At 34.0% G+C, this 27,894-nt stretch overlaps 1 protein-coding gene across 2 annotated transcripts; it reads right to left on the bottom strand.

Annotated features, from left to right (window-relative positions):
• Positions 1-7,567: 7,567 nt before the first annotated feature.
• On the bottom strand, positions 7,568-14,459 carry LOC112284329 (protein CHUP1, chloroplastic). 2 transcript variants are annotated; one of them, XM_024524040.3, is made up of 9 exons: positions 13,159-14,459; positions 12,792-12,877; positions 11,075-12,199; positions 9,329-10,852; positions 9,023-9,154; positions 8,576-8,757; positions 8,333-8,444; positions 8,012-8,158; positions 7,568-7,880 (listed from the first exon to the last, which is right to left on the bottom strand). In XM_024524040.3, exons 1-9 carry the CDS (start codon positions 13,256-13,258, stop codon positions 7,746-7,748), a joined length of 3,543 nt encoding a protein of 1,180 aa, XP_024379808.1. In that variant the 5' UTR covers positions 13,259-14,459; the 3' UTR covers positions 7,568-7,745. The 2 variants fall into 2 exon arrangements, with proteins under 2 accessions (XP_024379808.1, XP_073391135.1); XM_073535034.2 differs by lacking the exons at positions 7,568-7,880; positions 8,012-8,158; positions 8,333-8,444 and having other exon boundaries at positions 8,691-8,831; positions 13,159-13,406.
• Positions 14,460-27,894: the final 13,435 nt, after the last annotated feature.

The following is a 27,894-nucleotide window of genomic DNA, read 5'->3' as shown; positions in this document are numbered from 1 at the left end:
CCACGCTCGATAGAAGCAATACAAATGATCACTAGTATGCTGCAACAACTGTCATGCTGGATGTAGGTGCTAAGTTTAAATTGGCACTGCACTGTTCTATTTATTTGAGACTTCCATCAATCTATCGTCTTGCTGGAGTGAGAGAGAGCGAGAGAGAGAAAGAGAGATCTATTCCATGTACTTGGGTTTAGCCAGGCTGAAACAGCGTCAGAAGGGGTAGACAAGAAATAGATGTCCCCAAAGCCCACGAGCAAACTCGCTAAAGGTAGAGCGTCAGACCGGGGCAAAATTGCGTGCAGGCCAAATTCGAGCCAGGTATTAAGATTTGCTTCCTCTTGGCTATGATGCAGACCTTCGTCTGTTATGTACACCATGAGAACGATAACAAACAGATGAAGAATCTGCATCATAGGCTAGAGGAAGGAAACAAGTCTGCACGCTCTCCATCTCCTCATAACTGCCTGCAACACTTGCGATTATGACGACACGGAACCGATTTATCACAACCAACATAATCATCAACGAAATCTAACCCCCATCACCAGTCATGCAGTAAACGACATCAAAACGACCCCACTCCAGCAACCTGGAACCCTCAATAACACAAAGTCTGCACCCACTCAGAGAGAACTGCAATTGATTGTCAGGAGGGGGAGGGTACTTATCCTAGCCCGCGACGAATGTGAACTGGGTGGATCAAGAAGCCAAGGACTGAGCCAGGCAGACAGCGAACAGGAGGGCGTCCGCATCGTGTTTCTTGTGAGGGAGGACTAGCTTGCGGGGGAGTAAGTTCTCAAAGGCCAGGGTCGGTACTCAACTTGGCTGGACCCCAACCCAGTAACAGCAGAATTGCAGTTGGCGAAGCTACAGTAATGGGGCAGATTCTAAAAGTAGGAAGCGAGCTTGCTAAATTTGGTGTGCCCCCAATGTCATCTTTACGTCCTTTGCCAATTATTGTTCCGTCGAACACGTGCTCACGATCGATCCCCATCACGAGAAGCGTGGTGCTGGAGTGCAGCAGTGCAAAGGACTGGGCTGCTAGAAACTGGAAACTGGACTGCACTGCTCTGCACTAGGACTTGGTCGTCACGGAGGCCTTTCGGTAACGCTGGCTCGGCGTGACGTGGCGTGATTTGACGTGGCCCTCTACTGGTGCCATGAATTGCCTACTGGGAACAATTAATTAATCATGTCCTTTGTCTTTGAAATCATATTTATTAAAATCACAATATGAAATATTCTTAACATAAAAAATCAAGAGGATTCATCAATATATTTACTCAAAATTTATCAATGAAAATATTATCAATAGAAATTATTGCCATTGCAGCTTAAAGATACAATTTCTTAACTTTTGAAAAATAGATTATTTGCTAATGACTTTTAACATATCTTTCTTTGGGTTCAAGATAAGAATGTCTATACACAATGCACTTAATAATTTTAGTTTATTTCTTTTTTCTTTTATTTTAAAATACACATATAATATTACATAGAAACAATAATTAAGACCAGTTTCAATAAGCTTAGCAGCAATTCAAAATACACAATAATAAAAAAATACTGGAAATTCTTGTAATTGACATAAATTTTAATTAGATTAAAATAACTCTCTCATTAATGATGTATCTCTTAAAATAAATATAAAAAATTAATTGTAGATCTCATGAATAATCTTAGTTCATAATTTTTTTTGTGAATATAAAATTAGAAGATAAAGTCTACCATTTGCATTTATTTGCAATAAAATTACACCTTCTACTAATTTCTTTTCATTTGTTTCTATAAAATTAAATTTAAAAGAATCTAGATTATATAAAGAAAAACACCAGAAGAAAATGATGTCAAAATTTAAAAGAATGCTTCAACATCTGTATTTAAATCTAATTTATTTTTAAACTTTCAGTATGTTGGTAGAGAAATAAGTTTAAATAAGGTTTTTTAAAATATAGAATAATAATTCGAAAATATCAAAAATATCAAAAATATCAAATATTACATAAAACTATTAGAATTGTATAATATATGATAGTTTTTTAATAGAATCTCCAAAATTTAATTGATAAATATAAAATATATCAACTTTCAAAATATAAATATCAATTAATTTATTTCTGAATCCAAATGTATGAAACTAAGTCAAATAGCTATACATAATCTAAAATATAATCTTATATTTATATCTTTTTTTCATATGTATTAGATAGTAGATTCTTAATACATCTATTTAATTATAAGGCTTAGCTTTATTTGATTGGTCAAGAAGTTACAATATGAAAAATAATAAAAAAAATAAAAATTATTGATTAATTTATTAAATCCACATAAATTTATACTTATTTTTATAAATTTATCTTTTTTCTTCTAAATAAGTATTGGTATATCTACATCAATTTTAAAATGTGTTATAAAATTTTAAGAATAATATATATATTTTTAGATAAATAATTTAGAAACTTAAAATTACATATTATTGAATTTATTTAAATATTTTACTTTTCTAACTACTTTATATTTAAATAAATAGGATTGATTGGATACTTATAATATGAAATACTAATTGTCTATTATAACTTTTGGTAGTTAAATTTATTTTTAGAAATCAATACATAGTATTTTTAAGAAATAAAATTCAATTACATATAAATCTTTATGTTTAAAATATTTAAAAAAAAACCATCTTATAATAGTTAGAAAATTATACCAAGAAAAATAGAATACATTAGAATATAAGAAAATGGAAGTAAAAAGTGTAAAACTATTAAATTTTAATAAAGACTTAAAGTAAAAAATAATCCATGGTTTTAGAAGGTACTATAAAACCTTAATAAGATAATATCATGCACAAATATAGGCAATTTTTTTTATGTAGTATACATAATTTGTTTTAATACGTAATTCTTTTTTATGATTATTAATTTTATTTTTTTATTTTCTCCTCTTTGGAAAATATTTAATAATATAATTTATTTTTCTACTTTACAAATACAATAGTTTTTGTTGGTAATAAGTTTTTTCTTGTCTTATGAAAATTTTAAATTATCAAATATTTAATTTTATATCTATTATACTTAATTTTACATCTTAATTGATAGAAGTAATTTTTTTTACAAATATAAAAGTATCAAGATGCCATTATACAAACTCATCATTAAAATTAAAAAATTTGATTGTTTCATGTGAAAAAAAAATTAATTTTTTGACTCAATTTTGAAATATCAATTTATTATTATTATTATTATTATTATTATTATTATTATTATTATTATTATTATTATTATTATTATTATTATTATTATTATTATTCTAAAATATTGTAACTTGTAAAAGATTAATTAATAAGCTCAATGTTGTCTTTCTATCAATGGGTAGTTATTGAACTTATAATATATTTGTAAAAAAAAAACTAATATTTTTATTTTATTATTAAATATATATACTTATTTTCTATAATAGACTAATACTATATTAAAATATCTTTAATATATAATATTTTTTAATATTTTTTAAATTATTAAAATAAAAATTAAAGTTATAATAATTTATATTGATTTACTAAATTTAACCTAAGATACTTGGATTAGATTACAAAGGAGTTGGAATTAGATAAAAAGTTATATTTGATTAATAAATATTTCAAAAATTAGATCTAGTACCATTAATCATTTTCATGAGCTCAACTCTTCATTTTCAAATTGATGCAATTTCATTTTTATAAATTACTCAATGAACTGATATTATATTATTATATTATTTTTTTATTCACTTTGAATGTATTTGAAGAAATAAACAAAGAAAATTTTTATTATTTTTTAAATTTTTTATAATTCTTTTATAAATACAATATTTTAAGATAATCTAGGATAATTTTAATTTTAAAAATATTAATAATAATTATAATATATTCTATTATATAAGAGTCTAGTTAAAAGATATAGTAGCAAAACATGTGTAAAACATATGGAGATAGCAATTTTATTTTAGTATAAATGTTATTTTTTTAAAAATAAAATAAAGACTTCTATTTATCTTGTAGGGTCATAAATAAGACAAAAAATAGTAGATTAGAAAAATAAATGATATAGGCATCTTTAGAAAAAAATTTAAGAGTAGTTTGTAGTAGAAATTGTCTTAAGAAACCAATAATTGATACTCGGAGAAGATTGGTTGTGCACCACGGTCAATATTAGACCCTAAGACACAAAACTGCACTCTTATGACAATTTTTGGTTTCTTTCATTGATTAAAGAGTGGAAATTAAGAGCAAACTAAAGAGAGGTTCTTAAAGCATTAATTTTGAATGATTTAAGTTTGTAATGACTTTGTAAAGGCTTTGCAAAGTTAAGGTTGTTTTGGTGTGACTTTAGATTTTTGATACACATAAAGAGTTTATACTTTGGAAATTTTTGTAAGATTGGAAGATGATGTACAAGTGAAACACTGTGATAATGTGATCATTGCTCTGTTTAATGTGTATTATAAGTTTGAGCTTGATCAAACACTTTATATTGAAAGTTATACAAATGCAAAAGTATTGAGATCTTGGAAATTAGAGTTTAGAGGACCAATAAGGGTTTCTAAGATTTGCATCATTTTGTTAGTTGGATTGAAAAAAACAAATTGTTCACTTATATTAGACTTGATTTTTAACATATGTGCAAAGTTAGGGAGCCATTAAATGATAAATTTAAGAGATATTAATGCTAGAAGATTAGCATCAAGGTTGGAAAAGGAGGCTCATTAAGACTTAAGTAGATTATAAGATTTATTTTTTATATGGTAAGTTCAATATTCTTCAAATTTTTGTCCTTGTTTTTAACTAAGTATTTGAAAAGTGTGCAAAATTTTAGTCAAAATCTATGTTTAGATTATTAGTTATTGATATTTCAATTTATTATAGAATTGATAAAGGATTATTTAAGATTTAAGGTTTCAATAGGATTATATTAGGATTTGATTAAATTTACTTAAGGTTTACATTTCTTGGTATTTTAAAATAATTTACTTATTATTTATTTAGGATTATTTTTTTAATATTTATTTAAGTTTTATTTATGATTTATTTACGTTATTTTTATTATTCTTCTAAGGCTTCTTTTGGATTTGTTTAAGATTTATTTAAGATTTGATTAAGATTCTAAAGGTTTAATTAGAATTATGTGGTATTCTATTAGAGTTCTTAGGATCTTCTTATTGCAATTTTCAATTTTCCTTCTATAGCCAAGTGCTTGGTGCATTTTCAATCAAGACTTCACATAATGTGATACTATGACATATCTAAATTTTATATAGATCTAATCTATATTTAAGCAACTTCTTTGATGTTTCATGAAGAAGCAATTATCTACCTAATATTTTTATATTTACTTATATTTAATTTTATTTATTTAAATAAACCAAATTATAATAATAAATATAAATTAATATAAAATTTGATTTATTTATTTTTATTTTTTTAGTATCAATTTTTAATAAATTCATAATATTAATATTATATATTTGATTATTAAAAATCAATAAATATTTTATTTTGGTTTTAATTTTGGATTTGGATTTGGTTTTTTCCTTTTTTTTTTTTTTATTTTTAACAACTTAAAATCTCATTGTATTAACACTTTTGAGGTGTTTCATTTTAAACTTTAAATTTTTAAAATAACATTTGTCTAATATAAAAAAATATTTCAAAAAGATTACTATAGTATTTTAGTACATTTTTAAAATTTTAAATTAGATAAAATATCTTCAAAAGCTCTATTTTGATTTGAAAACAACATTTTAGACAAAATCAAGACAAAACTTTAACATATTGATTTTTTATATTCAATACATGATTAAATTATAAATAAAAAAAATAAAAAAATTACATGAATAATTTTTTTCTTTATGGATTTTATTAAAATGATTTCTATTCAAATTTATAGAAGTGGCATTAAAGTTGATTAATACATCCTTCAACATATTTTAAGATTGCAGATCATCATTTGTACAATTACCATGTTTAGTTGAATCCTTTGGTATCCTCAAACTGCTTAATAGATTATTTGAGAAGTTTGTAAATAAAGGGAATATTAAATTAAGCCACCTAAATACAATACTCTTGGTTTTTCATGTTATTTGCTACAGGATTTATCTGCTTATTTACTGTAGAGTGATGCAACGCGTTTTTGGAATTGATGATATTTACTTTGACATAACCCCAAAAGCAAAGATGAACAGGGTGAAAAAATCTCTCTTTTCTAAGCTTCCAAAAGGTGGTACCGTAAAAAGGCAATAGAAAAGACCAAATGCAACAAGATAATTTTTACTAATGGGAGACAAATCCTTTGTGAGATATACGTTACCATATCTGGGTGGGTAATTTTCATGGAGCAACAACCCTTTCACTTGCTATTGCAAACTGGGAGCGCCAAATCCACTTCACGTGACAAAGAAGGCTAGTATTTCCACATGTTTTCAAACCCAACCAATCGGTGAAGCTTCAGCCAATGCAGCAACCAAGCTTTTAAGCTTTCTCTTTCTGATGCTGCAGTGAGGTCCGAGATGATTCCAAAAGTCAAATTTTCAAGCTCCGAAGCTTTAGAGCAACCGTTTGAACGGCAATGAGGAGTGAAGACGGCACTCAACTGAGCAAGACCTTGCTAGAGGTTTGGCAACAATTTCGAAGTGACAACGAAGACGAAGAATAATACGAAGAAAAAACTACGCACTGGTTCAGAGTCGAAAGTGAGCACATGGAGCGTCAGAGTACCACGAAGCCATTCAACCGTGTGAGAGCTCACAGTCCCCCAAAATAATAAGGGATCCAACTCACTGATGCCTTCCATTTCTGGAAAGAGAACATTCATCTCCGAGTCTTCGCTTTGTTGTATACAAAAGGAATGTCCATATTAAGGTCATGTGCAAAAGTGTAGCTAATAGATTCTAATAATGTGGTAACACGCGTTGTGAGGCCATTGCAGGGAGGCCCCCCAGTAAATCTGCACGCACGTTAAGGGTCTATTCCAAGGTTCCACAAATCCAGCAAGTCGGCTTGTTTCGAGGGCCAGGTCCCAGAAAGTGAGCTGAAGAAGCATCTGGGGACGCCTAAGGGGAGGTGGCAGGTGTTGGAAAAAGACTTGCTCTCCCTCCCCCCCGGCCACGTTCCACATGACCGCGCCATCGTCTCATCCGGATTCCAGTTCGGGGCCCTTGAGTGGCTGCTGTGGCCCATTGCCGGTGGCTCACCACGCAGATGAGACGTACACTCAAGCTGGCTGAGTTCGAGAGAGGTTTGAGATGTGACCCACATGAGATCCGTGGCCTCAGGTTGACATGGTGGACTCCACCTCAAAATCTAGGTTCCTGCAAAGGTCAGTCTGTCGGTGTTGCAGTGGCGTGGTGAGGATTTGGTAGGCGTACATGAGTGGAAGTTAATGTGTGTTAGATTTGGGGTAAAATCAAGTTGTGTCTTTTCGTATAATTCGTGGATAGATTTTACGTTCCGTGATGAAGTTTCAGGGAATGTGTGTTGCTGATGTGGTGGTGAATTCTTCGCGTCTATCTCTCTGCATGAAAAAGACACGTTACATTAAGAGAAATTCAAATAGTTAAGTGTGCTGTCTTGATATAGTACAGGGGAGATCTACAAGTCAAGATCCCGAAGGTCCTCTTGCTCTGGCTCAAACGAGACTGTGTCCACTCAGTTAGAAGTAGTAACCGAGTTACAGTAACACCAGTTGGCAAAGTTTTATCGTCTTGTTTGAGGTCTAAATACGACCTAAGCTACTTGGAGGGGGTGTAAAAGAAGTCTGAAGACAAGATTCCGGAGACTCTTGCTGGGAGGCGCGTTGTCTCAATGCTTCAAATGCTGCCATGCTCTCAGAATTTAATCCTCCAGCAAACTGCGGGGACAAAGCGATCGCGTGTTCAAATTAGCAGTTCTCGTTTAAAGAAACAGCCCAATATTCGCAGCTACTATGCAACGAATTCAAAAACATCACAAGACTTAAATCAATAAGGAGAATTAACTGACCTGATGCACACGGAAGGCAAAACGAACCCCCTGCACCAGGAGAAACTCACGCAAAGGCTCCTTATCAGACCCCCCCGCAAGTTTATCCAGCTCACCCGAGACTCTTTTCATGTACAGCTGAGCTAGTCTTACAGACACTTCCTTCATCTGCAGCAGAATGCGAGCCAGTGAGAAACGAGAATGAATCAACATAACTACGTCATAATCAGTTGGGTTTTCCACGCATACAAAGACGCACGTGTTAAAAGTTACGACTATATTGGCGTCAATCGTGAAATCAACCTTGTCTCAAGTCAATTGGCAAAGACACGATTACAATACCTTTCCAACGAGCCCTTTATCAAGCATCCACTGAGTGGGTACGCTAAAATCTTTATAGCGAGCTATAGCCGTGTCTCTTGTACGAAGCAATTCATAAACGCTTTTCTCCATTCTGCATCCGGTGGGTTAACTTCACAATTCAGAGACGTAATGAGCAACATGCTACAGGTTTGCTAACACACAGCAACGCAAGGCAATGTCAATTATTAGCTTGAATGCAACTATCAAACTGAAGCCACTTACTTCTCTAGGCACTTCAAAATCTCAAGTAGAGCCGCATCACAAGGCAATCCTGGTTTGTCTTCAAATGCAGATACTTCAGATTGGAGCTTTTTAAGATCCCTATACTCAAAGGAGGCCTCCCGGAGTGCATCCACTTTGCCTTCTGGCCAATCAAAATACTTCAATACAGCTCGCTCGTCAACCTTCAAGATCCAAACAGAAGTGCTATAAAATTCCTCTGCAAGGTAGAAGATGCTTTCGAGAAACTTATTTTTCCCTGACAAGCACACCAATCAGGAAACCCAGAAAAGTCGGACAGATTGAGCCTTCGCAGCATGTGAGGGTCTGTTCAAACTACGTTGAAAACTATGGGCGGAACACACTACTATTAGAACATAAGCACCGTATCTATGACAAGTTTATGGAATTTTATTCCAGTTTGATGGATGAGCCGATTGTGAATGTTACCAGAAAGGACAGCTCTTCGTCAAGCCAGACAACAAACTCCACGACTTCTTCAATATTACTGAAAGAGGCTGCACGAACTTCAGCTGCCAGAGACTCCACAAATTCTCCTTGTGTCTCAACATCCGCTTTGATCTGCAGTTGCCAAACCATTTCTCAGCGTCGTTAGCTACAGTTATAATCATACAAGTTGCTGCCGTCTATTACAGACTTCGTGAAAGAGATGAGAATGAATATGAGGGTTCAAAAAGCCGTTTCCAGGCATTTCGTCAATTTGCACGAGGTCTTCCAATTCTGAGAGACACTTACGGCTAGTAAATGGGTAGACCGGTTCTCAATTTCTCCAATAATATTGTTGCGAGCTTCACTATTGCTGACCGTTCCACCAGGTGAACTTAGTGACTGCTTCGCATCACGTTTCATCAAGGATTGATAAAATTCAACTACTCCGGGCGCTCTCTGCATCTTCTCTGCACCACTTCCTTTAATGAGGCTTCCAGGTGTTGGTGGTGGAGGCGGTGGACAAAGTGCACCAGGTGTTAGAGGCGGTGGAGGTGGCGGAGGAGGAGGCGGGCCAAGTGGTCCTGCAACTTTACGACCTAGAGGTGGCGTTGAAACATTGATAGATGATAACAATGATCGCTTCGGGGGGGGTTTGGCTATTCTCAAAGGCCTCTTTTCTACCTCGGTAGGACACATTTTAGCGACTTCAACGTTACGCTTAGCAACAATGCCTACCTCAGGTCTGGATTCAGCATCGCACATCCTCAAAAATGATGAGTGGGTTAGTATCGGATTCCCGCTAGTATATTTGGTTACTGTTACTCTCTGTTCAGACTTGGGCTCCGATTGTTCCTTGAGAAACATCTCTTTCTCAATGGCAATTTTTTCTGTGCTGAGTTTCTCCCTCTCGTTAGCAGCCTTTGCCTTATTGTGTTTCTCCCTTTCCAAAAAAGCTTTCTCTTTTATACACTTCTCCCTCTCCAAAGCTGCTCTATGCCTGTCCTTGAAAGCTGGGTACTTCTCATCAAGTTCGGAACCAATGGCTGATTTTGACATGAGCTGAAATGAAGCGGCCACCCCACTGAGCTCTTTGTCTGCAAGCTTGGTATGGATTGGAGGAAGGCACAACTTCAACCTTGCAGCATCCGTATCAGTGTTTATCAACACTTCCTCTCTTGAAGTTTCAGTCTGTGCTTTGTCATTTCCAACGTCTCTCGAACCGTAATCTGAGATTTCCGATGCGCCTTCACTGTTTCTAACAATTACAGTCTCCAACAGTCCATTCGACTCAGTCTCGCTTTGGGAATCAAAGGCCGGACTTCTCCGATCTCTGTCCACAGATGAGCCGCGACTTGAGGAGTCTCGAGGCCCACCGTCGTTCTTTTTGTCCTCTTTCCGTCCAGTCCATTTCTTTAACCTGCGGATTAGGCTAGGCTTTTTCGAAACTCGCCCAAGTCTCAACTCTGAAGATTGATCGCTCAAGTCTCCAACTCCATCAGGCTCATGTGGTACCGAGGACTCTGAAGAAGTACTCTCATAACCACTTTCTAATTGAGATTTGTGGCCAGCATGTTCTAGCATCAACTGTTTGGCCATAGACTGTGACTTCGGGCTCAGGTTTTTGTTGAGGTCGAGAGCCGTGTGTTTCTTTGACGGAGCCTGGAGGTTACGAAGCTCGTACCTCAAGCAAGCATTTACCCATCTCAAGTACACAAGCTCCTCCACTTCACAAAATCTGCTGTTCAGTAGTTTCTCGACCTGACGGCAAAGGTCCTCATTAGCTTTCCTTAGAGCATCTGCCTTCTCCTCCGCTTGAGTAACCAGTGCATTCTGCAGAAGCGAAAAACGTGACCTGGTTAGGCAATGCTTATGGAATGGGAAAGAACAAACTGGAACCACAGCTCTCACAGAAACTGACTGCATGGCTGATGTGTATTGCCAGTTTGAGGCCTTCCACTTCAAATGAAAACCAAGCCCACAAAAAAACTAACGACAGCGTGCTAACGGATTGAATATCACCACACAATGTTGCACGTGTAGTGCACGAAGTACCTCATCAGAGTTTGATAAGCGTGAAATTTGAGACTCAGCAGCCGAGAGTTTTATGATAAGGTCCCGTCTTTGGTGCTGAATATCCTTGCTAGTACGGCGTAACTCAACTACCTCAACCTCCAGTTCCCGCAAAGATTCCAACTTCTTCTCAAGCTCAATTTCCCTTCTACTTCCTTCATTTTCTCTAGATTCCATTATTGATAGTTGTTGCTTCAAGATCATAATCTCCTCCTTAGACTGTCTAGACGCCTCCTGCAATTGATTTTGGAGCTCTCTGACTTTGACGCGTGCAACTGCCAATTCTTTCTGCACAATGTTGTCTTGAATAATCATAGAGGACAATCCATTCGAGTGAACTTCCAGGTTTTCAATATGTAGTTTTAGAGTTTCAATAGTCTTGGCCTGCTCCTCAAGTATTCGCTTCTTTTCAAAGCATTCAATCTCCCTTTCCTGGAGCCCGTAATACTCTAATAACTCACCTTCCAGTCTAATCTCTCTTTCTTTCAATTCAGCAACAGTGATTCTCAACATCTCAATAATTGTTTCATTGCATGCCTCATCGCTTCCTTCAAAGTTTTCACCTAAAGACCTTTTCGACTCGACACAGGACTCTGATACGTCATGATCAACAGGATTCGCATCTACTTCAAGGTAATCTAACTTCCTCCCGGGTAGGCACTCTTTCACTTTCAAACCGGGTGTTCCCTCTCCCTTGCAAAATACCGTTTGGTCATCCAGAGGTCCAGATTGTGGGCTCGTGCAGTCGGTATCCAAACTTCCTTCCGCTTCTTCATACGTCTCCAACAATGGTACGCTACACGGGTGCCCGGAATATGGTGGTTCGGAGTGTGTCTGCCCATTGCCCCGTTGAAGCACCTTAGAACATTCTCGATCATGCACTCGAAGTTTACATTTTCTTTTTCCGTTAAATTGTAAGTTCGGAGATAAGCCGGTGTCGGGACCGGACGAGTCCCGCTCGGGAAAGTTATCGGGGGATCGGAGCCCTCCAGTGAAGAAGGATTCCAGTTCGGGAAGGAGATACCCTCCAGCTTCTTCTCCTCCAACATTTTCGGCACTTGATTTTCGAGGGGAGGAAGACAAATAAACCCTTTTGATTTCTTCCTCCTGCAGAAAACAGAACTGATGTTGACAAGGGCAACTCAGACAGAGTGCTACGAGCGTACTGCTAGATATGCAATCGACATAGCCTCAGTGTAACAAGTTCGCAGTTTAAAATACGCTGAACCTCCTCGAAACTCCAGTGAACATGTCTTAACTGAAAGTCAACTTCTAGAAGAAATTGTACTGGCGATTGAATAGAGGAACGAGATTATTTCACAACAGCGTGACAGAAATATGGAGATGTACTGATGCATCGTTTAGAAAACCTTCGTCACTCCAAAAAATTAAAGAGGACTTGCACTCGTTCATAACTAATCTGAGCATGGTCAATGAATTCATCCTCAGCTCCGATAACTACATTCTCACACACTAAATTCATATACAACGACTTGGGACGTACTTCGGAGAAAACAGACACGCACACTCAAGATGAGAATCTGTCACGAGCGATCCCCCTGATCTCAAAATTTCATCAGACAGCTAGCTGTCCAGAATGAAGTCGAGCGATTAAATCTACAGAAATGCAAGTAGATCATCTCGTGATGACAAGAGCCAAGAGAGATTAAAGGGCAGCACACAGAGCACCTACACATACCGGAGTTTTCGACACTACGTCAGGAATGTCATCGTTGTGATCAAACTCCTCGCTGTGCAGCTCATCCTGGTTGGGGTATTCAACTTCTGTGTATACAAGGATTTCTTGACAAGGTCAGTGGTTCCAACAAACAGAACATCAATGCTAATATACAAACACTCCGAATCCAGATTGGGAATGGAACATTTCTTATTTTCTTACTGCGGCTAACCCATAGATTCCCTCCCAAATGCAAATTGGCTGCGAGGGTTTCCTCTGATTCCCATGATCCGATTCCTTTCAAGCTGTAGTTTTCGTTGTGGAGGCCTTCACTGAAAGATAACATTTGAACACGTTGAAGCGGGAGAAATGATTGCACTGAACTGACCTGAAGGCTCGTCTTTATCCTCGCGCTTATTGTTTTTCAAATGGTTGAGTGTGAATGCTGCAACAGAGCACGTCACCGCGATTCCCACCCGCACGAACATGTACACCAGTTTGATGACCCTTCTTTACTTGTGTCTCATCCTCAAAGGTACATCAAGGAAATAAATGCTGAGCTCATTTATCTATGTACAAGGTTTGATTCACTGACTGAACTCAAACTTCCTCTGAGCGCCCGCGTGCGCATGGGAGCAATGTGCTTCTCAATTTCCAATTCATGGAGAATTACAATGAGCTTGTTTCATTCGGTACGAGTCGACAAATAACACCAGCGAAAGAGCTCAATTGATAATTGAAAAATCAAGAGTCCCAGGACGAGGGTTCGACCAGAAGGCAAAGAAGACAACAGTTTGAGGTTGACGAGTCTCACGTAACACGAGAAGCTAGACTTGCCACGAGTTTCAGATAGAAGGAAGTTCGAGTCCGCCACTTACTGTAGCATATTATACGCGACAGGGGCGTAAGTAACTCCTTCCACCAGACCGATGTTTAGAGAAAAGTCCACCGACTTCAAGTTTCCCACTCCGAGGTAGCGCCATAAAAATAATAACGACAGCTCACAGACGATTAGACGCGAAACACAAAGGAAGCAAATGCCTTCAATGCCGCAGTGACAGCTACCCCTCAAAACTGGAAACGTCTTCCAACAACACAGCTGCTCAACACTCTCCGCTGACCAACAGCAAGTGCAGATACGCAAGAAAGCTCAAAACCCACAACAATATACACAAACACCTCGAAGGAGATCCCACCCTACGAAAAGGGCATAATAAACCCTCGCCGACAAGTGAAACCCACAAACCCAGTCGAGAAAACCAATTTGTCATCTAGCGCGCTCCGCAAAATCCGCCTCCAAACTCACATCATCACTTCCAAAACCACCGTGAACTTCATTGAGACTCTCTGAACCGACCTAGGTAAAGGGATAGCAATCAACTCAGGTCAGAGGAATCAAAGAGTCTTTTCAAGAGGAGCTCGATGGATGAAAGGCGGCGACAAATTCAACCCTGCCAGTGGAATGGCAAGAAGCATGAGAACGAGTGTGTGGGTTAGCATCCCCTCGTCAGCGTGGGACAACCATTACGAGCGCAATGGTCGAGGCCCCAAGCCAAATTTTCTTGGCACTCGAAGCCCCTCCCTCGGAAACAAAGTTTGAACTGGTCAGCTCTGCGACCCTCACTGATGTCAATTACCGTAACGGAAACGTAAACCGACCCCAATGCATGCTCCCGCTTAAGGTAGCCTTGAAAAATGCGTACTGAGTTGAAGAAAATCAACCCCATGATGGTCGTCGACGCTGTCCTTGGTACAGAAACCAGCGTTTCCAGTTTCGAGTTCAAATTTTCAAAATGGGGGACGGTGATTCGGTGCCGCCAAGGAACCGTTTCTACATGTACGAACAACCAAGGCGCGAATTGTACAACGAGATTCCGAAATTGAATGGGCTGGTCAAGTACTCTGATGCAGTCTGATTCAGCAAGAGAGCGGGGGGGGGGGGGGGATTTTGAATATGTGGGTGGTGGAACAGTCCTCGTTTTTCCCGTTGTCGAGGTTGAAGAACGCTCCAGTTTGTAGCCGCCACCTCGGTTGTAGCGATCTGAGCTCATTCATGACAAAGCTCCGCATCATAAAGGATATGCCAGTCTACGAATTTATGGTATTTGCTGTTCGAACGATTCTCATCATCCCCCTGGTACCAGTTCGGTTTTGCACTGCCATTCCTGTTGGGCTACAAGATTCATGTCTCTCCTTCGACAGGATTGTTGTGACAAATCCGATGACGACGGCGACTCACTGACATGTCGACGCCGCCTTGGTTGCTTTTCTTCTGGAGAATGTGTACAGTACAGTTGCTGTTTAGATCTGTGAGTTTTCTTCGCAGTTAATTGTTCTCGTGGTTTTGCTCACAAAGCAATAACAAAGGAAAATAATATTAATAATAGTAATAACAATAATAATAATAATAACCATATTAAGCTTGAGCAATGGTACTATGTATCTCTACTTAAGTTGAGTAATTTACTTTCGAAGTTTCCATGTTTGTGCTGGGAGTGGCTATGGAATCATTTGCAAATCCTGAACTTGTAGAAAACGTGTATCTGTTGAAGGCATGGATTGAGTTGGAAGGGTAAAATGTATGTTTGAGGTTTGTGGAAAAAATTAGAGTTTGATTGTATGGTTGCCTCTGTTGGTTGAAGTTGAATTACAATTGTGGTTTAGAAAAATTTGAAATCTCTCTTGAGCGACTAGGTGGGTTGTTGTTCAAAATTAGAATGTAACTTGAAGCTTCGGTAACGCATTAAAAGCTGGAACTTTACCAAAAGTTAGAAGAAAAATAAATGTAAATATTAATTGCATTAGAAGTGATCTCCTTTGCACACTTCCCTCCAAAGAAGAAATAAAAATACGCAACAAAGATCAGAAGGCTTGAAAGGACTCGAATTCAAAAAGAGGTACACAATCGCCTCAGAATACTCCACTCTGAAAGACTTAGGTTCTCTAGGCAGCAAAGAAGGGCATCTTTCATTTGCCATTCTCATGTGATAAATGAGTAAATGATCTGATCGGAGAGTTGAGATTCCCATCAACCATAATTGGGTACGGAGATGAAACACGAGAGAAAGGATTTGACTCCGTGTGGCTGATTGTGCCGTATCCGACATGCTCCAATTCACATCCCTTGTCGGCAGACATAACGAGCGGTTTGTTCGAAGTGGGTACATGGTGAGATCCGTTTTCAGCTCTTCATGGAAGGGGAAGTTGACTGTCGCAGACAACGTTTGTGGACGTCATGAACTGCTTCAGGTGGGTATTATATTTCTTCTGTCATTATAAGTAGGAGAATGAGTGAAGAGAAGTTGAACATGTTGCTATTACGAACTCAAGAGGGTTTACTTTTATTTTGAACAAGGGCCATATACAAGTTTGAGTTTACTAGTGGCAGTAACTTCACAATTGGGATAACTCTAGGTTCTTTTTTATCTAATTCTAACTACAATGTGCACTTGATGAAATAGAATGCATGATGACTTGGACAAGGACTGGATGTTAACAAAAGACAGTGAAGCAAGTTGGTTGTAACCAATATCTCCAATGAATTTGTGCTCGCATTACCACTTTGTAATGGTGCATTGTGGTACTTCCCTACTTGATGCACATGTGAAATTGCACATTGCATTAACAAATATCAGTAGATTCTTTTTGTCATTGATGGAGTAGAAGATGCCGTAATCCATGGTATTCTTGAAGTATCTCAAGATCTTTTTAACAACAATAAGGTGTATAAATTGGACTCTTGTCATGTAACATGATACTTTTTTGAGTGCAAATTGAATTTTGTAGCAATTGATAGTAGCATACAATAATCTTTCAATCAAACTTTGATAGAATTTAGAATCAACTTTAAGGGTCCTAACTTTGATAGAATTTAGAATCAACTTTAAGGATTGTAGTTTCTCTTTGTAGTTGGATTTTTGGGTTCATTGGCATATAAGAGGCTTTGTAGTTTCTCAATCCAAGCCATTATAATAGTATCTATAGATATTGCTTCTAGTAAAATTAGGTTCCATTTTTAGTCTAATGCAATTCAATTTCCAAATACAACTTGGCGTCTCCAAGGTCTATTATCTTAAATATATTTATCAATTTGTTGAATGTGATTTTTATTGTCCTATGTAACTATAATATCATCTATATTATGTTACATGATTTTGTATTGAACATTTTATATTACATAATATATGTTTGAATCTTAATTACTTTTTTGAAGTTTTTAATTTAATAAATACATATCGATTCTACTATACCAAACTTGGAATACTTGTTTTAAATCATAGAGCACTCTTTTCAATTTATATACTTTATTTTGGTATTTTTATTCTTTAAAAATTAGATGTAATACCATGTAAACTTCTTCTTATAGTTTTCTATTCAAAAAAAATATTTTTATATCCAAATGTTGGTAGTTTTATTATTTTTTTGCTTCTAAGACTATCATACTTTTGATTGTGGATTACCATACTATAAGAGCAAATATTTTTAAAAAGTCAATACTTTCTTTTGGTTTATATCTTTGGCCAATAATACAAGCTTTTAATTTTTTTGTATTTATATTTAATGATGGCTTTGTCTTAAAGATCTATTTTGCCAATATTGGGATTTTTTTTAGTAAGTCAACTAGTCTCTAAGTCTTGTTACTTTAAATTGATTCTATTACTTATTTAATTACTTCTTGCTATTTTTTGTACTAAATTGCTTCATCATAGGTCTTGAATTTTATAGTATATTCTATTGTGAGTATATAATTGTCATTATAGTTTATGTTGGATTTTCTTGCTTCAAATGGAATATCTTCTTTGACATGTGGATTTTGTGTGTTATTGAGGTGTAGAATTAAATGTATCCCTTTGATCAAGAAAAGACAAAGAATTTGTAATTGAAAAAAGAAATAGATTGAGATCATTATCATTTCTACAATAAGAATTTTTAAAGAATATAATTTGATCAATTATTAAGTGATTAGTATCATCAGTCAAATTTTTAAGTCATGTCTTTGTTTCTTATAATATCTTAGATTCACTTGTAAGTATTGAGTAATTCTTGATGTGATTAAATCCAATGAGTGTTTCATTAAATACAACATCTTGGCTAATTCAAATCTTCTAACAAGATGGATTAAATATTTTGAATGTTTTTATTTTTAATTTTTTTTTTTTTTGTCATAATCCATAAATATGCATTTGATGGATTTTTTCTTAAGTTTTGACCTCTCTTCTTTTGATATATACATGTACACTACTAAGCCTAAGACTCAAAGATGGCTTATTTAGAATTTAATTTTGTAATATAGTTGATTTAGGATCACTCCCTAATTAGCTCTAATAGAATCTAGGTTTACAAGGTAGTTAATTGTGTAGATAGCTTCAGCCCATAGATATCCAAATAGTTGATACATCAAACATACTATCTCAGCTATTGTTTTGTTCTTTTATTTTCTAATTCTATTAATTCTATGTAAAGTAACAATAAGTAGTCCAACAAAGTTCAAAGACCAATATTAACACAAATCCAAAATAGGTAACTACTTCAATTGAGATGATTAGGTGTTAAAGCTTAATCTAATCGAATCACATACTTCACTCTAAAAAACATATGTAGCTACTTGTTGATACATACCACTCTACCAATATTCATTATACAACATAGAATGTGTCTTGCACACTTCAAAATGTTCAAGTTCTTCATATACTTATTGCATTAAAGAAGTTCTTTGATTTAGCTTTAGAACTATGCATCTAATTCTATTAAGCTACATATGAAATAACAAATTATTCTCCCAATAAAATCTTGTTATTCAATGACTAATTCTATTTCTTTCTATTCTAGAGATAGCTGAAAGAAATATTCCTTATTGAAGCTTATACAAGACTACAAGATCTTCCCACATATTGCTAATTACTTAATTCTTGTTTAATTCTTTATTTAAATTTTGATTAAGAACCATGGTTGCAAAACTTAATATTCAAGTCAAGTATGTGGCTACATGACATCTAAAGATTGAATCTTGATCACAATTTCCATACTACTGGTTTCAATTAAGTCTTATTATAAAGGATATGGATTACAAGAAAATACATTGATATCCAAATTGATAATGCATGCTTGATGCACAATCTTAAAGTCATATTCTTGAAGCAACAAAGCCCATTTTATAAGCTTGCTAGTAAGCTTGTTTGATTCCATAAACTACTTCAAAGATTCATAGTCAATTATCAATTTAAAGATTTGACCATACAAGTAAGGTCAAAAGTGAGATATGGCCTAAATTACTGCCAAAGCTTTTCATTCATAAGATGAGTAATTTGACTCCACATTCTTATTAATTTTAGAAGCAAATGTAATAATATATTTCCATCCTATAACATTTTTCTATGTCAAAATTACTCTCAATCCTACTATATTCCAATTTGTATGTAATTGAAAAGATCTATTGATATTTAGACATTAAAGCACTAGAATTGAATTCAATTTTTGCTTCAATATGTTGAATACATGCTATTCTTCATGATTTCAATCCATGGTTGATCTTTATCTATGAAAATAGTTAAAGGCTTGGTAATGATATTAATTTTTTTAACAAACCTTTGGTAGTAGTTTGCCAATTTTAGAAAAGTTTAAAGTTATGAAATATTACTTGGTGTTGAGATTTTTGCAAGGCATCTTCTTTTGCTTATTGTAAGCTAAGATGTCTTGAGATAATTATGTGACTCAAGCATGATAATTATTCATAGAAGAAATTATATTTTTCATAATACAAGTATAATTCCTATTATCATAATCACTCAAATATTATATGTAAATATCTCACATGATCTTATAGGTTGTTATTAAAAATAATAACATCATCAATGTAGTATCTAGCAAATGACAAGCTTGATAAAACTTGATTCATTACCTATTGAAATTTAATTGGTATATTTTTAAGATGAAATGAAAAGAACTTTCAATAATAGAATTAATCTTTGTCATCTTAATCAATCTCTCAAAATGCTATCTTTACTTGACCTTCAATAAATAATAATAATTGATGATAATAAAATCTAACATCCAAAGTATTGAATATTCTAAAGAATCATATTATATTAAATAATTAATTTGGCATTAGCATTAAATATCAATCAAACTTAGTCTTACAATTAACTAGAGAGTAGTCTCCATACATCTGCCCTCTATCAAATTGCTAAAAACGTCTATCATCAAAGGCATGACTATATCATAAACATACTCACTATTAGAAAGCTCAATCAAGCCTATAATAAATAATTCTAGGCAACAAATTTAAATACCAACTTTCTCTAAGGCACTAAGTCTATAAGGTTATGAAAAGATTAGATGATCATCTTCAAATTGGATGTGAATAGGTTTGCCCTTATAATCTTTAAGATCTTTAAGACTAAAGATAAAACAATTGCAATATAAGTGGATAAAAGCTTTTATTTTTCTTGCTTTGGCATCAGTAAGATATGGTTCTAATTTCAATGGCCAATTATCAAACTTTGTGGTCTCTTTCTTTATCAATGGGACACTATTACATGCTAGTGTCATATTGTAACATGACTATATGGTGAAAGATGATAATATGGATCTTATTACAAAAGAGCCAAGTTAAAAGATAAAGTAGAAAAATATGGATAAAAGATAGGAAGGTAGTAAAAATTTTAGTAGTAATACTACGTTTTTAAAAAAGTCACTTCTATTTACTTTGTAGGACCATAAATAAGGCAAAAAAAAGTAGATTAAAAAAATAAAAGATATAAGCATATATAGGAGGGAGTTAGGAATTGGCTTTAGTAGAATTTACCTCAAATGGGACAAAAATTGATACCCAAAGAAGATTGGATATCAACCAAGATCAAAATCAGATCCCAAGGCACAAAATGAAGCCTCAACAATAATTTTGAGGTTCTTTTAGAGATTGGAGAGTAGGATCTAAGAGTTGACTTGATGAGGTTTCTTTGAGCATTGATTTAGAGTGATTTGAGTGTATATTGACTTTGTAAGAGCTTTGTAAAGTTGAGGTTTGTTTTGGGGGACTTTGGATTTATGAAATAAAATGGGTGATACTTTTTGGAGAATTTCATAAGTTTGGCAATAGATTTACAAGTGAAAATTTCTAGATTTGTGGGTGTAATTGTGTTTAATATGTATTGTGAATTTGGATTCAATTGAATGGTTAGATTGAAAGGCATGAAGGTTTTTGTGGATATAGTCTCAAAATTTAGGATTTTGAGGACTAGTGAGGTTTTCTTAGATATCTATCAATCTATTAATTAGATTGAAGCAATTTATTTTTATAAAAGTAGTCAACTTGATTTCTAATAAGTGTGTAAAGTTTGGAAGCAAATTAATGGTTCAATTAGGAGTAATTGGCTCTAAGAGATTGGCATCAAGGTTAAAGAAGGTGGCCAGTCAACATCTGAGTATATTTTTGAGAATATCGTCTATTAAGTAATTCCGAACCTTTCCAAAAAATTTGTGCTTATTTTTAACTTAATTTTTAAGAAGTTTGTAAAATTTGAGTTAAAATAAACAATTCATTCATTAATTATTGAAGTTTAAATCTACTATAGAAATTACTTGGAATTGATTTGGATTTGGTTTGGATTAGGATTAGGGTTTTGGATTTGATTTAGGATTTGGTTTAGGATTTGATTTGGTTAGGATTTAATTAAGATTTAGGATTTGATTTGGTTAGGATTTAATTAAGATTTAAGATTTGATTTAGGATTTGATTTAGATTAGGATTTAATTAAGATTTTTTTAAAATATGATTAGGATTTAATTAGGGTTTATTTAATAGTTGATTAGGATTCAATTATGATTTGATTAAGATTTTTCTAGGATTTGTCTAAGATTTGGTTATGACTTATTTAGGATTTATTTAGGATTTATTTAGGATTTTACTAAGATTTTTTTAGGATTTGATTAGGATTTATTTAAGATTTGACTAAGATTTATTTAGGATTTATTTAGGATTTGACTAGGATGTATTTAAGATTTATTTAGAATTTGGTTAGGATTTGTTTAAAATTTGATTAGGATTTGATTAAGATTTGATTAGGATTTGAGTAGGATTTGACTAGGATTTGATAAGATTTTGATTTGGATTTAATTAAAGTTTTTATTTTAATATTTTATTAAGAATTCTATTTTAGTATATATTTTTTTGAATTTCTATATTATTTCTTTATGATTTCTTAAAATTATCTCTAAGAATTCTTTGTGTTTCTTGTATAATTCATTTGAAATTTTAATAGAATTTGTGTCTGGGACATATGCTTGTAAGCTAGTAATTATATGTATAAATAAATAGATGTAAGTAAAAGTAGATAAAAGTAAGTTAATTCTATAGTATTTGCTATGGAAGCTTTTTAGAAGCTTTATAGACGTTGCTTTGACTTTATAGGTATCTTGAATTAACTTTTTGGATTAGAAACGTGGTCAACAAATTGGCCATGTGCCATACATGTTGTTAGCTTGAATACCAAGCTAACTATGTGGCCTATACATAGAAAAACTTATCTTGTAAGTTAAGACATGTATTCTACAAAGTCAACACATATTGGAGGTCCTATAGAATGTCACCACGTAGCCCCTAGTTAGATAGTATATATAGAGACAAGAGTGAAGCCTTCTTCACTCTTGTCAATTCATTTCTTGCTTTCAGTCTAGTTTCAAGGGTCTCTAGTTTTCTTGGCTTTTGGCAATAGCCATTCTAGTTTCTTTTTTAATATACATATCAAGTTATTTCTATTTTGTCATCTTTTTTTGAAAAAAGTCTCATTTGTTTATTTATTTTTATCATGTTCTTGTCCTTGACAAATTGACAAGAGTGCACTTGCAATATCAGAGCTTTGTCTAATCTTGATTAAGAGTGGATTATTCCTTTCTCTTGATAAGACATAAGCATATTAGAAGTTGCGGATTATCCTCTTTTAAACTGATATTGTCCTTAGTATTTTCTTTGTTCTCAAGTCCTCTCTTCTAATTGTCTTGAGCAATATTAGACATCTTCCCTTTTTAAAGTGTTATCATGGCAAAACTTGCTGAAATGAAGAGTGCAATGGGAAAAATGTGAGAGCAATTGAGGGAGTTAATGCTTGAGATGCATCAATTCAATTTACCACCACAAGGAGCAACAAGATTGGCAGGAAGTGAAGATATAGAAATGATTGGAGTTGCTTCAACATCTGCACCAAATCATGTTCCTTTTCCTATGGTGGAATGTCCTTCCAATGTTAGAGAATCAAGAATTATCCTACCCGTGAAGTTTGCTGGCACTTAATCAAAGTTTAGAGGATTTATCAATCAAGTACAACTTGTGATTGAACTTCAATCCCAAAGCTATCCAACTCCAGGATCGCAAGTTAGATTCGTTGGTATGCTTCTTTCAGGTTTAGTATTATCATAATTTTCATCTTTTCTTGAACGACGAGATCCAATATTGGATAATCTTGAGATTTTTTTGATGGAGTTTTGATCCATGTATGGATAACATGATGCAATTTGTATTGCAATCAATAAGATCGATACTTTGTAACAAGGCAATCGATCAATAACATTGTATGCTTTATAATTTTGACAACTTGCAATTGATATCAAGTGGGATGATGCTTCACTTATTAGCCAATTTCTCTACGGATTATAATATGAGGTAAAAAAATTAATATTCAACTTACTTGATCCTCAAACATTGAATCAAGCAATTGACTTTGTTGTGAAGTATGACAATCATCTTTTTTAATTTTGATCTGAGAACCGTACAAGTGGACCTCAACGTTACTATAATTCAATGACAACACCAATATCTCTTCAACACATACATTCGAAAGTAGAGGATATGCAAATTGATGCGGTACGTTTCAAACCTCTTACTAAGTAAGAAAAGACTTGTTGTCATCAAGAATTATTGTGCTTATATTGTGGAGAACCTAAGCACATTGCTTAACATTGCCCAAAGAAGTGACGTAACCATAAAATGATGAGTACGACGATCAAAGAAGATAGCATGTTGGAAAACAAATTTTTCCAACTATAATAGGAACTGTGTGGTTGGACCTTGTACAATACCTAGTGAAGGTCCTATCCTCTCTTTAGAAGCCTCTCCTTGTTTTATGATAAATGTTATTTTAGGACCTAAATATTACAAAGCCTCTACCTTGCTAGATTCAGGAGCCTTAATAATTTTCTTAGATGAAGAATTTGCTGAAAGACATAACATACTTTTAGTGAAGAAAACTAAACCTGTTCATATAGAAGTCATAGATGGTCATCCGTTGTCTTCATGAGATGTTACTCATGAAATCTTTCATATAGAAATAGCAACTAATGGTCATAGTAGCTTTGTAATATTTAATATCATTAGATCTCCATCTAATTCAATCATTTTAGGTTTATCATGGCTAGAAAAATAGAACTCTAAATTAGATTCGACTTCTCGTAGTCTTGACTTTTTTAAAAGTATAACTAAGAGTATAGTTAATTAAGTAGAAAGTCATAAGTCTAGTATATTTAAACCTATATTTTTAGGTGCAAGAGCTTTCTTGCATGCTGCAAAAGAAGGATCACCTTGTATCATTTATGCCACACCTATTTCTATTGGTGGAAAGACTTCAAGTGGCATTCCAAGCCAATATCAAGATTTTTAAGATGTATTTGAGAAGAAGAATGTGGATACTTTTCAAGAACATCATTCCTATGATTATTCAATTGAACTTCAAGAAGGAGCACAACTCCCATTTGGACCAATCTATAATTTATCTCAAAATAAGTTGGCTGAACTCAAGAAGTATATTGAAGAAAGTTTAGTCAAGAAGTTCATATGCCATTCCAAATCTCCAATAGGAGCTCCAATTTTATTTGTGAAGAAAAAAGACGGATCATTGCGAATGTGTGTCGATTATTGAAGATTCAACAAAATCACTATCAAAAATAGATACTTGCTACTTTTGATATCTGGACTCCTTTATCAATTAAATCAAGCTAAGATCTATACAAAAATAGATCTATGAGGAGCATACAATTTGGTACGCATCAAAAAAAGAGATGAATAGAAGACTAAGTTACAAACAAGGTATAGATATTTTGAATACAATGCCTTTTGGACTTACAAATGCATGAGCAAAATTCCAACATTCTACTAAATGATATCTTTCGAGAGTTTTTAGATGATTTTATTGTGTATTACCTAAACAACATCTTAATCTATTCTAAAAACATAGAAGAACATGAACTTTATGTTTGTCATGTATTACAAAAACTAAGAGATGCGGGATTTTATGCCAAGATAGAAAAGTGTGTATTTCACAATACTCAAGTTGACTTCTTAAGATACATCATTTCAAATGATGGACTTATGATGGATGCTAAAAAAATTTAAACTATTATGGATTGAAAGATTCTAAAAATGGTAAGAGATGTTCAATGCTTTTTGAGATTTACCAACTACTACCGAATCTTCATCAAAGACTTCTCTTAAGTTACAGCTCCATTTACACGTTTGACTTGTGAAGACAAACTTCAATGGAATGAAGAAGTAGAAGTAGTATTTGAAGCTTTGAAGACAACCTTTGTTTCTGCACCAATCTTATATCGCTTTGATTTTTCTAAGCCATTTTTTATGGAAACAAATGTATCACACTTTGCTTTGGATGCAATATTGTCACAAATAGAAACATATAATAAACTTCATCCAATAGCTTTTCATTCTAAAAAATTTTCAGCAACCGAGATCAACTACGAGATCCACGACAAAGAACTTCTTGCAATCTTGGATTCATTTCAAGAATGGCGCCATTATCTAGAAGGTGCTTCTAGCCCTATCACAATGTATATGGATGATAAGAACCTTAAATATTTTATGTCAGCAGGTATTTTGAATCATCACCAAGCCCATTGGAGTATGTCTTTGTTAAGATTTGAATTCAAGATCGCTTATCAATCAAAAAAACAACAAGGTTTGTCAGATGCACTCTCTAGACGATCTTACCTTATACCAAAGGAAGGAGATGCTACTTTCGATCAACAATGGATAATTCTCTTCAAGGCATAACATCTTCATCTTCGAGCAATGAAATCAGCACTAATTGTTGATTCAACTTTCATTAAATAAGTTCAGTAAAGGATGTCTTCTGATCCTCTTATTTGTGATATTAAGAAAAATCCTTCAAAGTCTCATAATACTTCCAAGTTTGAATTCAAGAAGAATCTATTATATTTTGAGAGACGCCTATATGTTCCAAAAGATAAAGCTTAATTATGTGTTCTTGAAGCTCGTCATGACTTTCCAACAGCAGGACATTTTAGATACAATAAAACTTTAGAACTAATATCTAGGGAATTTTGGTGGCCCCAAATGTGGAAAGCAATCAAAGATTTTGTACAATCTTATTAATATTAGCTCAAGATCAAAAACTCCTCATCATCGACCTTACGGACTTTTTTAGCCATTACCCATTTCAAAACAACCATGCTCTTCTGTTTCTATGGATTTTATCACAGATCTTCCAATCTCAGATTTTTATGACTGTATATTTACTAAGATGGCACATTTTGTACCATGTACAAAATCCATCATAGGTGAAGAAATAGCTAAGCTCTTTCTTGACAATATCTATCACTATCATGGATTATCCAAGGATATTATATTAGATAGGAAAACTCAATTTATATGAAGATTTTGGAGGACTCTTTTGAAGATTCTAAAAGTGAATATAAAACTATCTTCGGCATTCTATCTTCAAATTGATGGACAAATGGAGCATGTTAATTAATTTTTGCAGCAGTATTTAAGATGTACCCTTAACTACCAACAAGATGATTAGACAACTCTTTTGCCATTGGCAGAGTTTGCTTATAATAATACGGTACATTTTTCTACAAAACAAACACCTTTCTTTGCCAATTATGGTTATCATGCAGGACTTGATACTTTTGACTTTTCAAAAGTTGATAATCTTGCTGCGAAAGATTTGGCAATTCATTTGTCAAAGCTACATGCAAAGATGAAGGCGTACTTAAAAGAAGCTCAAGAATAACAAAAGGTCAATGTAGATATCTATCAAAAGGAACAACCACCATTCTACATGCATGATAAGGTATAGTTACTTTGTAGCAATATCAAGACCACTCGTCCTTGTGACAAGTTGGACTATCGAAGACTTCGACCATTTTCTATTTCTGCATAAATTAATCCAGTTGCATATCATTTACACCTATCGGAGTCAATAAAAATCCATCTAGTATTCCACGTATCTCTTCTTGAACCATATAAGACAATGGACTTACCAAGAAGAAGATAAGCTCCACCTCATCCTATAGAAGTAGACAATAATGAAGAGTTTGAAGTAATAGAAGTTTTAGATTCAAGGCAGCGCTGAAATAAATTAGAATATCTTGTCCATTGGTATAGATATGATATTAGTGAATGTATATGTGAGCCAGTACAGAATCTTACAAATGCAAAGACAATGGAAACTTTTCATCGATGACATCTATTAAAATCAAGATGAAAACCTTCCTTATAAAAGAAACAAGATCTAAGTAGGATAACATTATACTTTCAATCTTTCTTTGTAGCTTCTTTGTAGTTGTCATGCTGAGGAAATGGAGAACCAACAACCAGTAGATTCGACTCAAGTGCCTTTGTTTGCTGACTTGTCAAACAAGATAATATGATTGTCACAACTTTCATGATGATGCAATCGAGATGAAGATCTTCAAGAACGATATGTTCTTTTTCAAATAGATGGCTACGTTGTACTGTAAAAATTTACAGTATGTAAAAATTAATTAGAACATATAATATGTTCATAAGACTTGGTGTATGTTAGAATGGTTAAATAGATTAATTTAAAAAGAATGGATTTAAGAAACTTTATTTTGAGCTTATCTTTTTACTTATAGCATTTCAAAAAAAATAATTATAGAATCTAAATATTTAGTATGGAGCCTTGAGAGGCAATTAGAGCCTAAAGAAGAAATTTTTAACTAATAAGAGGCTTATTGGGAGGGATGAAAGCAAGGTATTGTTGGATGAAGGCAAGGAATGGAGATCTTCATTCCTATTGGTCGAAGGCCATGTCCAATAAGCTTCAAGGAGGCTGCCCGAGGCCTTATTAGG

This window comes from Physcomitrium patens, chromosome 7 (assembly GCF_059467195.1).
Source record: "Physcomitrium patens ecotype Gransden chromosome 7, ASM5946719v1, whole genome shotgun sequence".
Lineage (NCBI taxonomy): Eukaryota > Viridiplantae > Streptophyta > Bryopsida > Funariales > Funariaceae > Physcomitrium > Physcomitrium patens.
This window is presented reverse-complemented; position numbering and strand designations above follow the sequence as displayed.

What these genes read in the sequence shown, in the direction of transcription:
- LOC112284329 (XM_024524040.3), bottom strand. Translation starts at nt 13,258, where the DNA reads ATGTTCGTGCGGGTGGGAATCGCGGTGACGTGCTCTGTTGCAGCATTC. An exon ending in GGATAAAGACGAGCCTTCAG is followed by an intron (nt 12,878 to 13,158) that starts GTCAGTTCAGTG and finishes TTGTATACACAG; the next exon opens with AAGTTGAATACCCCAACCAG. An exon ending in ACGAAGAGCTGTCCTTTCTG is followed by an intron (nt 8,758 to 9,022) that starts GTAACATTCACA and finishes TGGATCTTGAAG; the next exon opens with GTTGACGAGCGAGCTGTATT.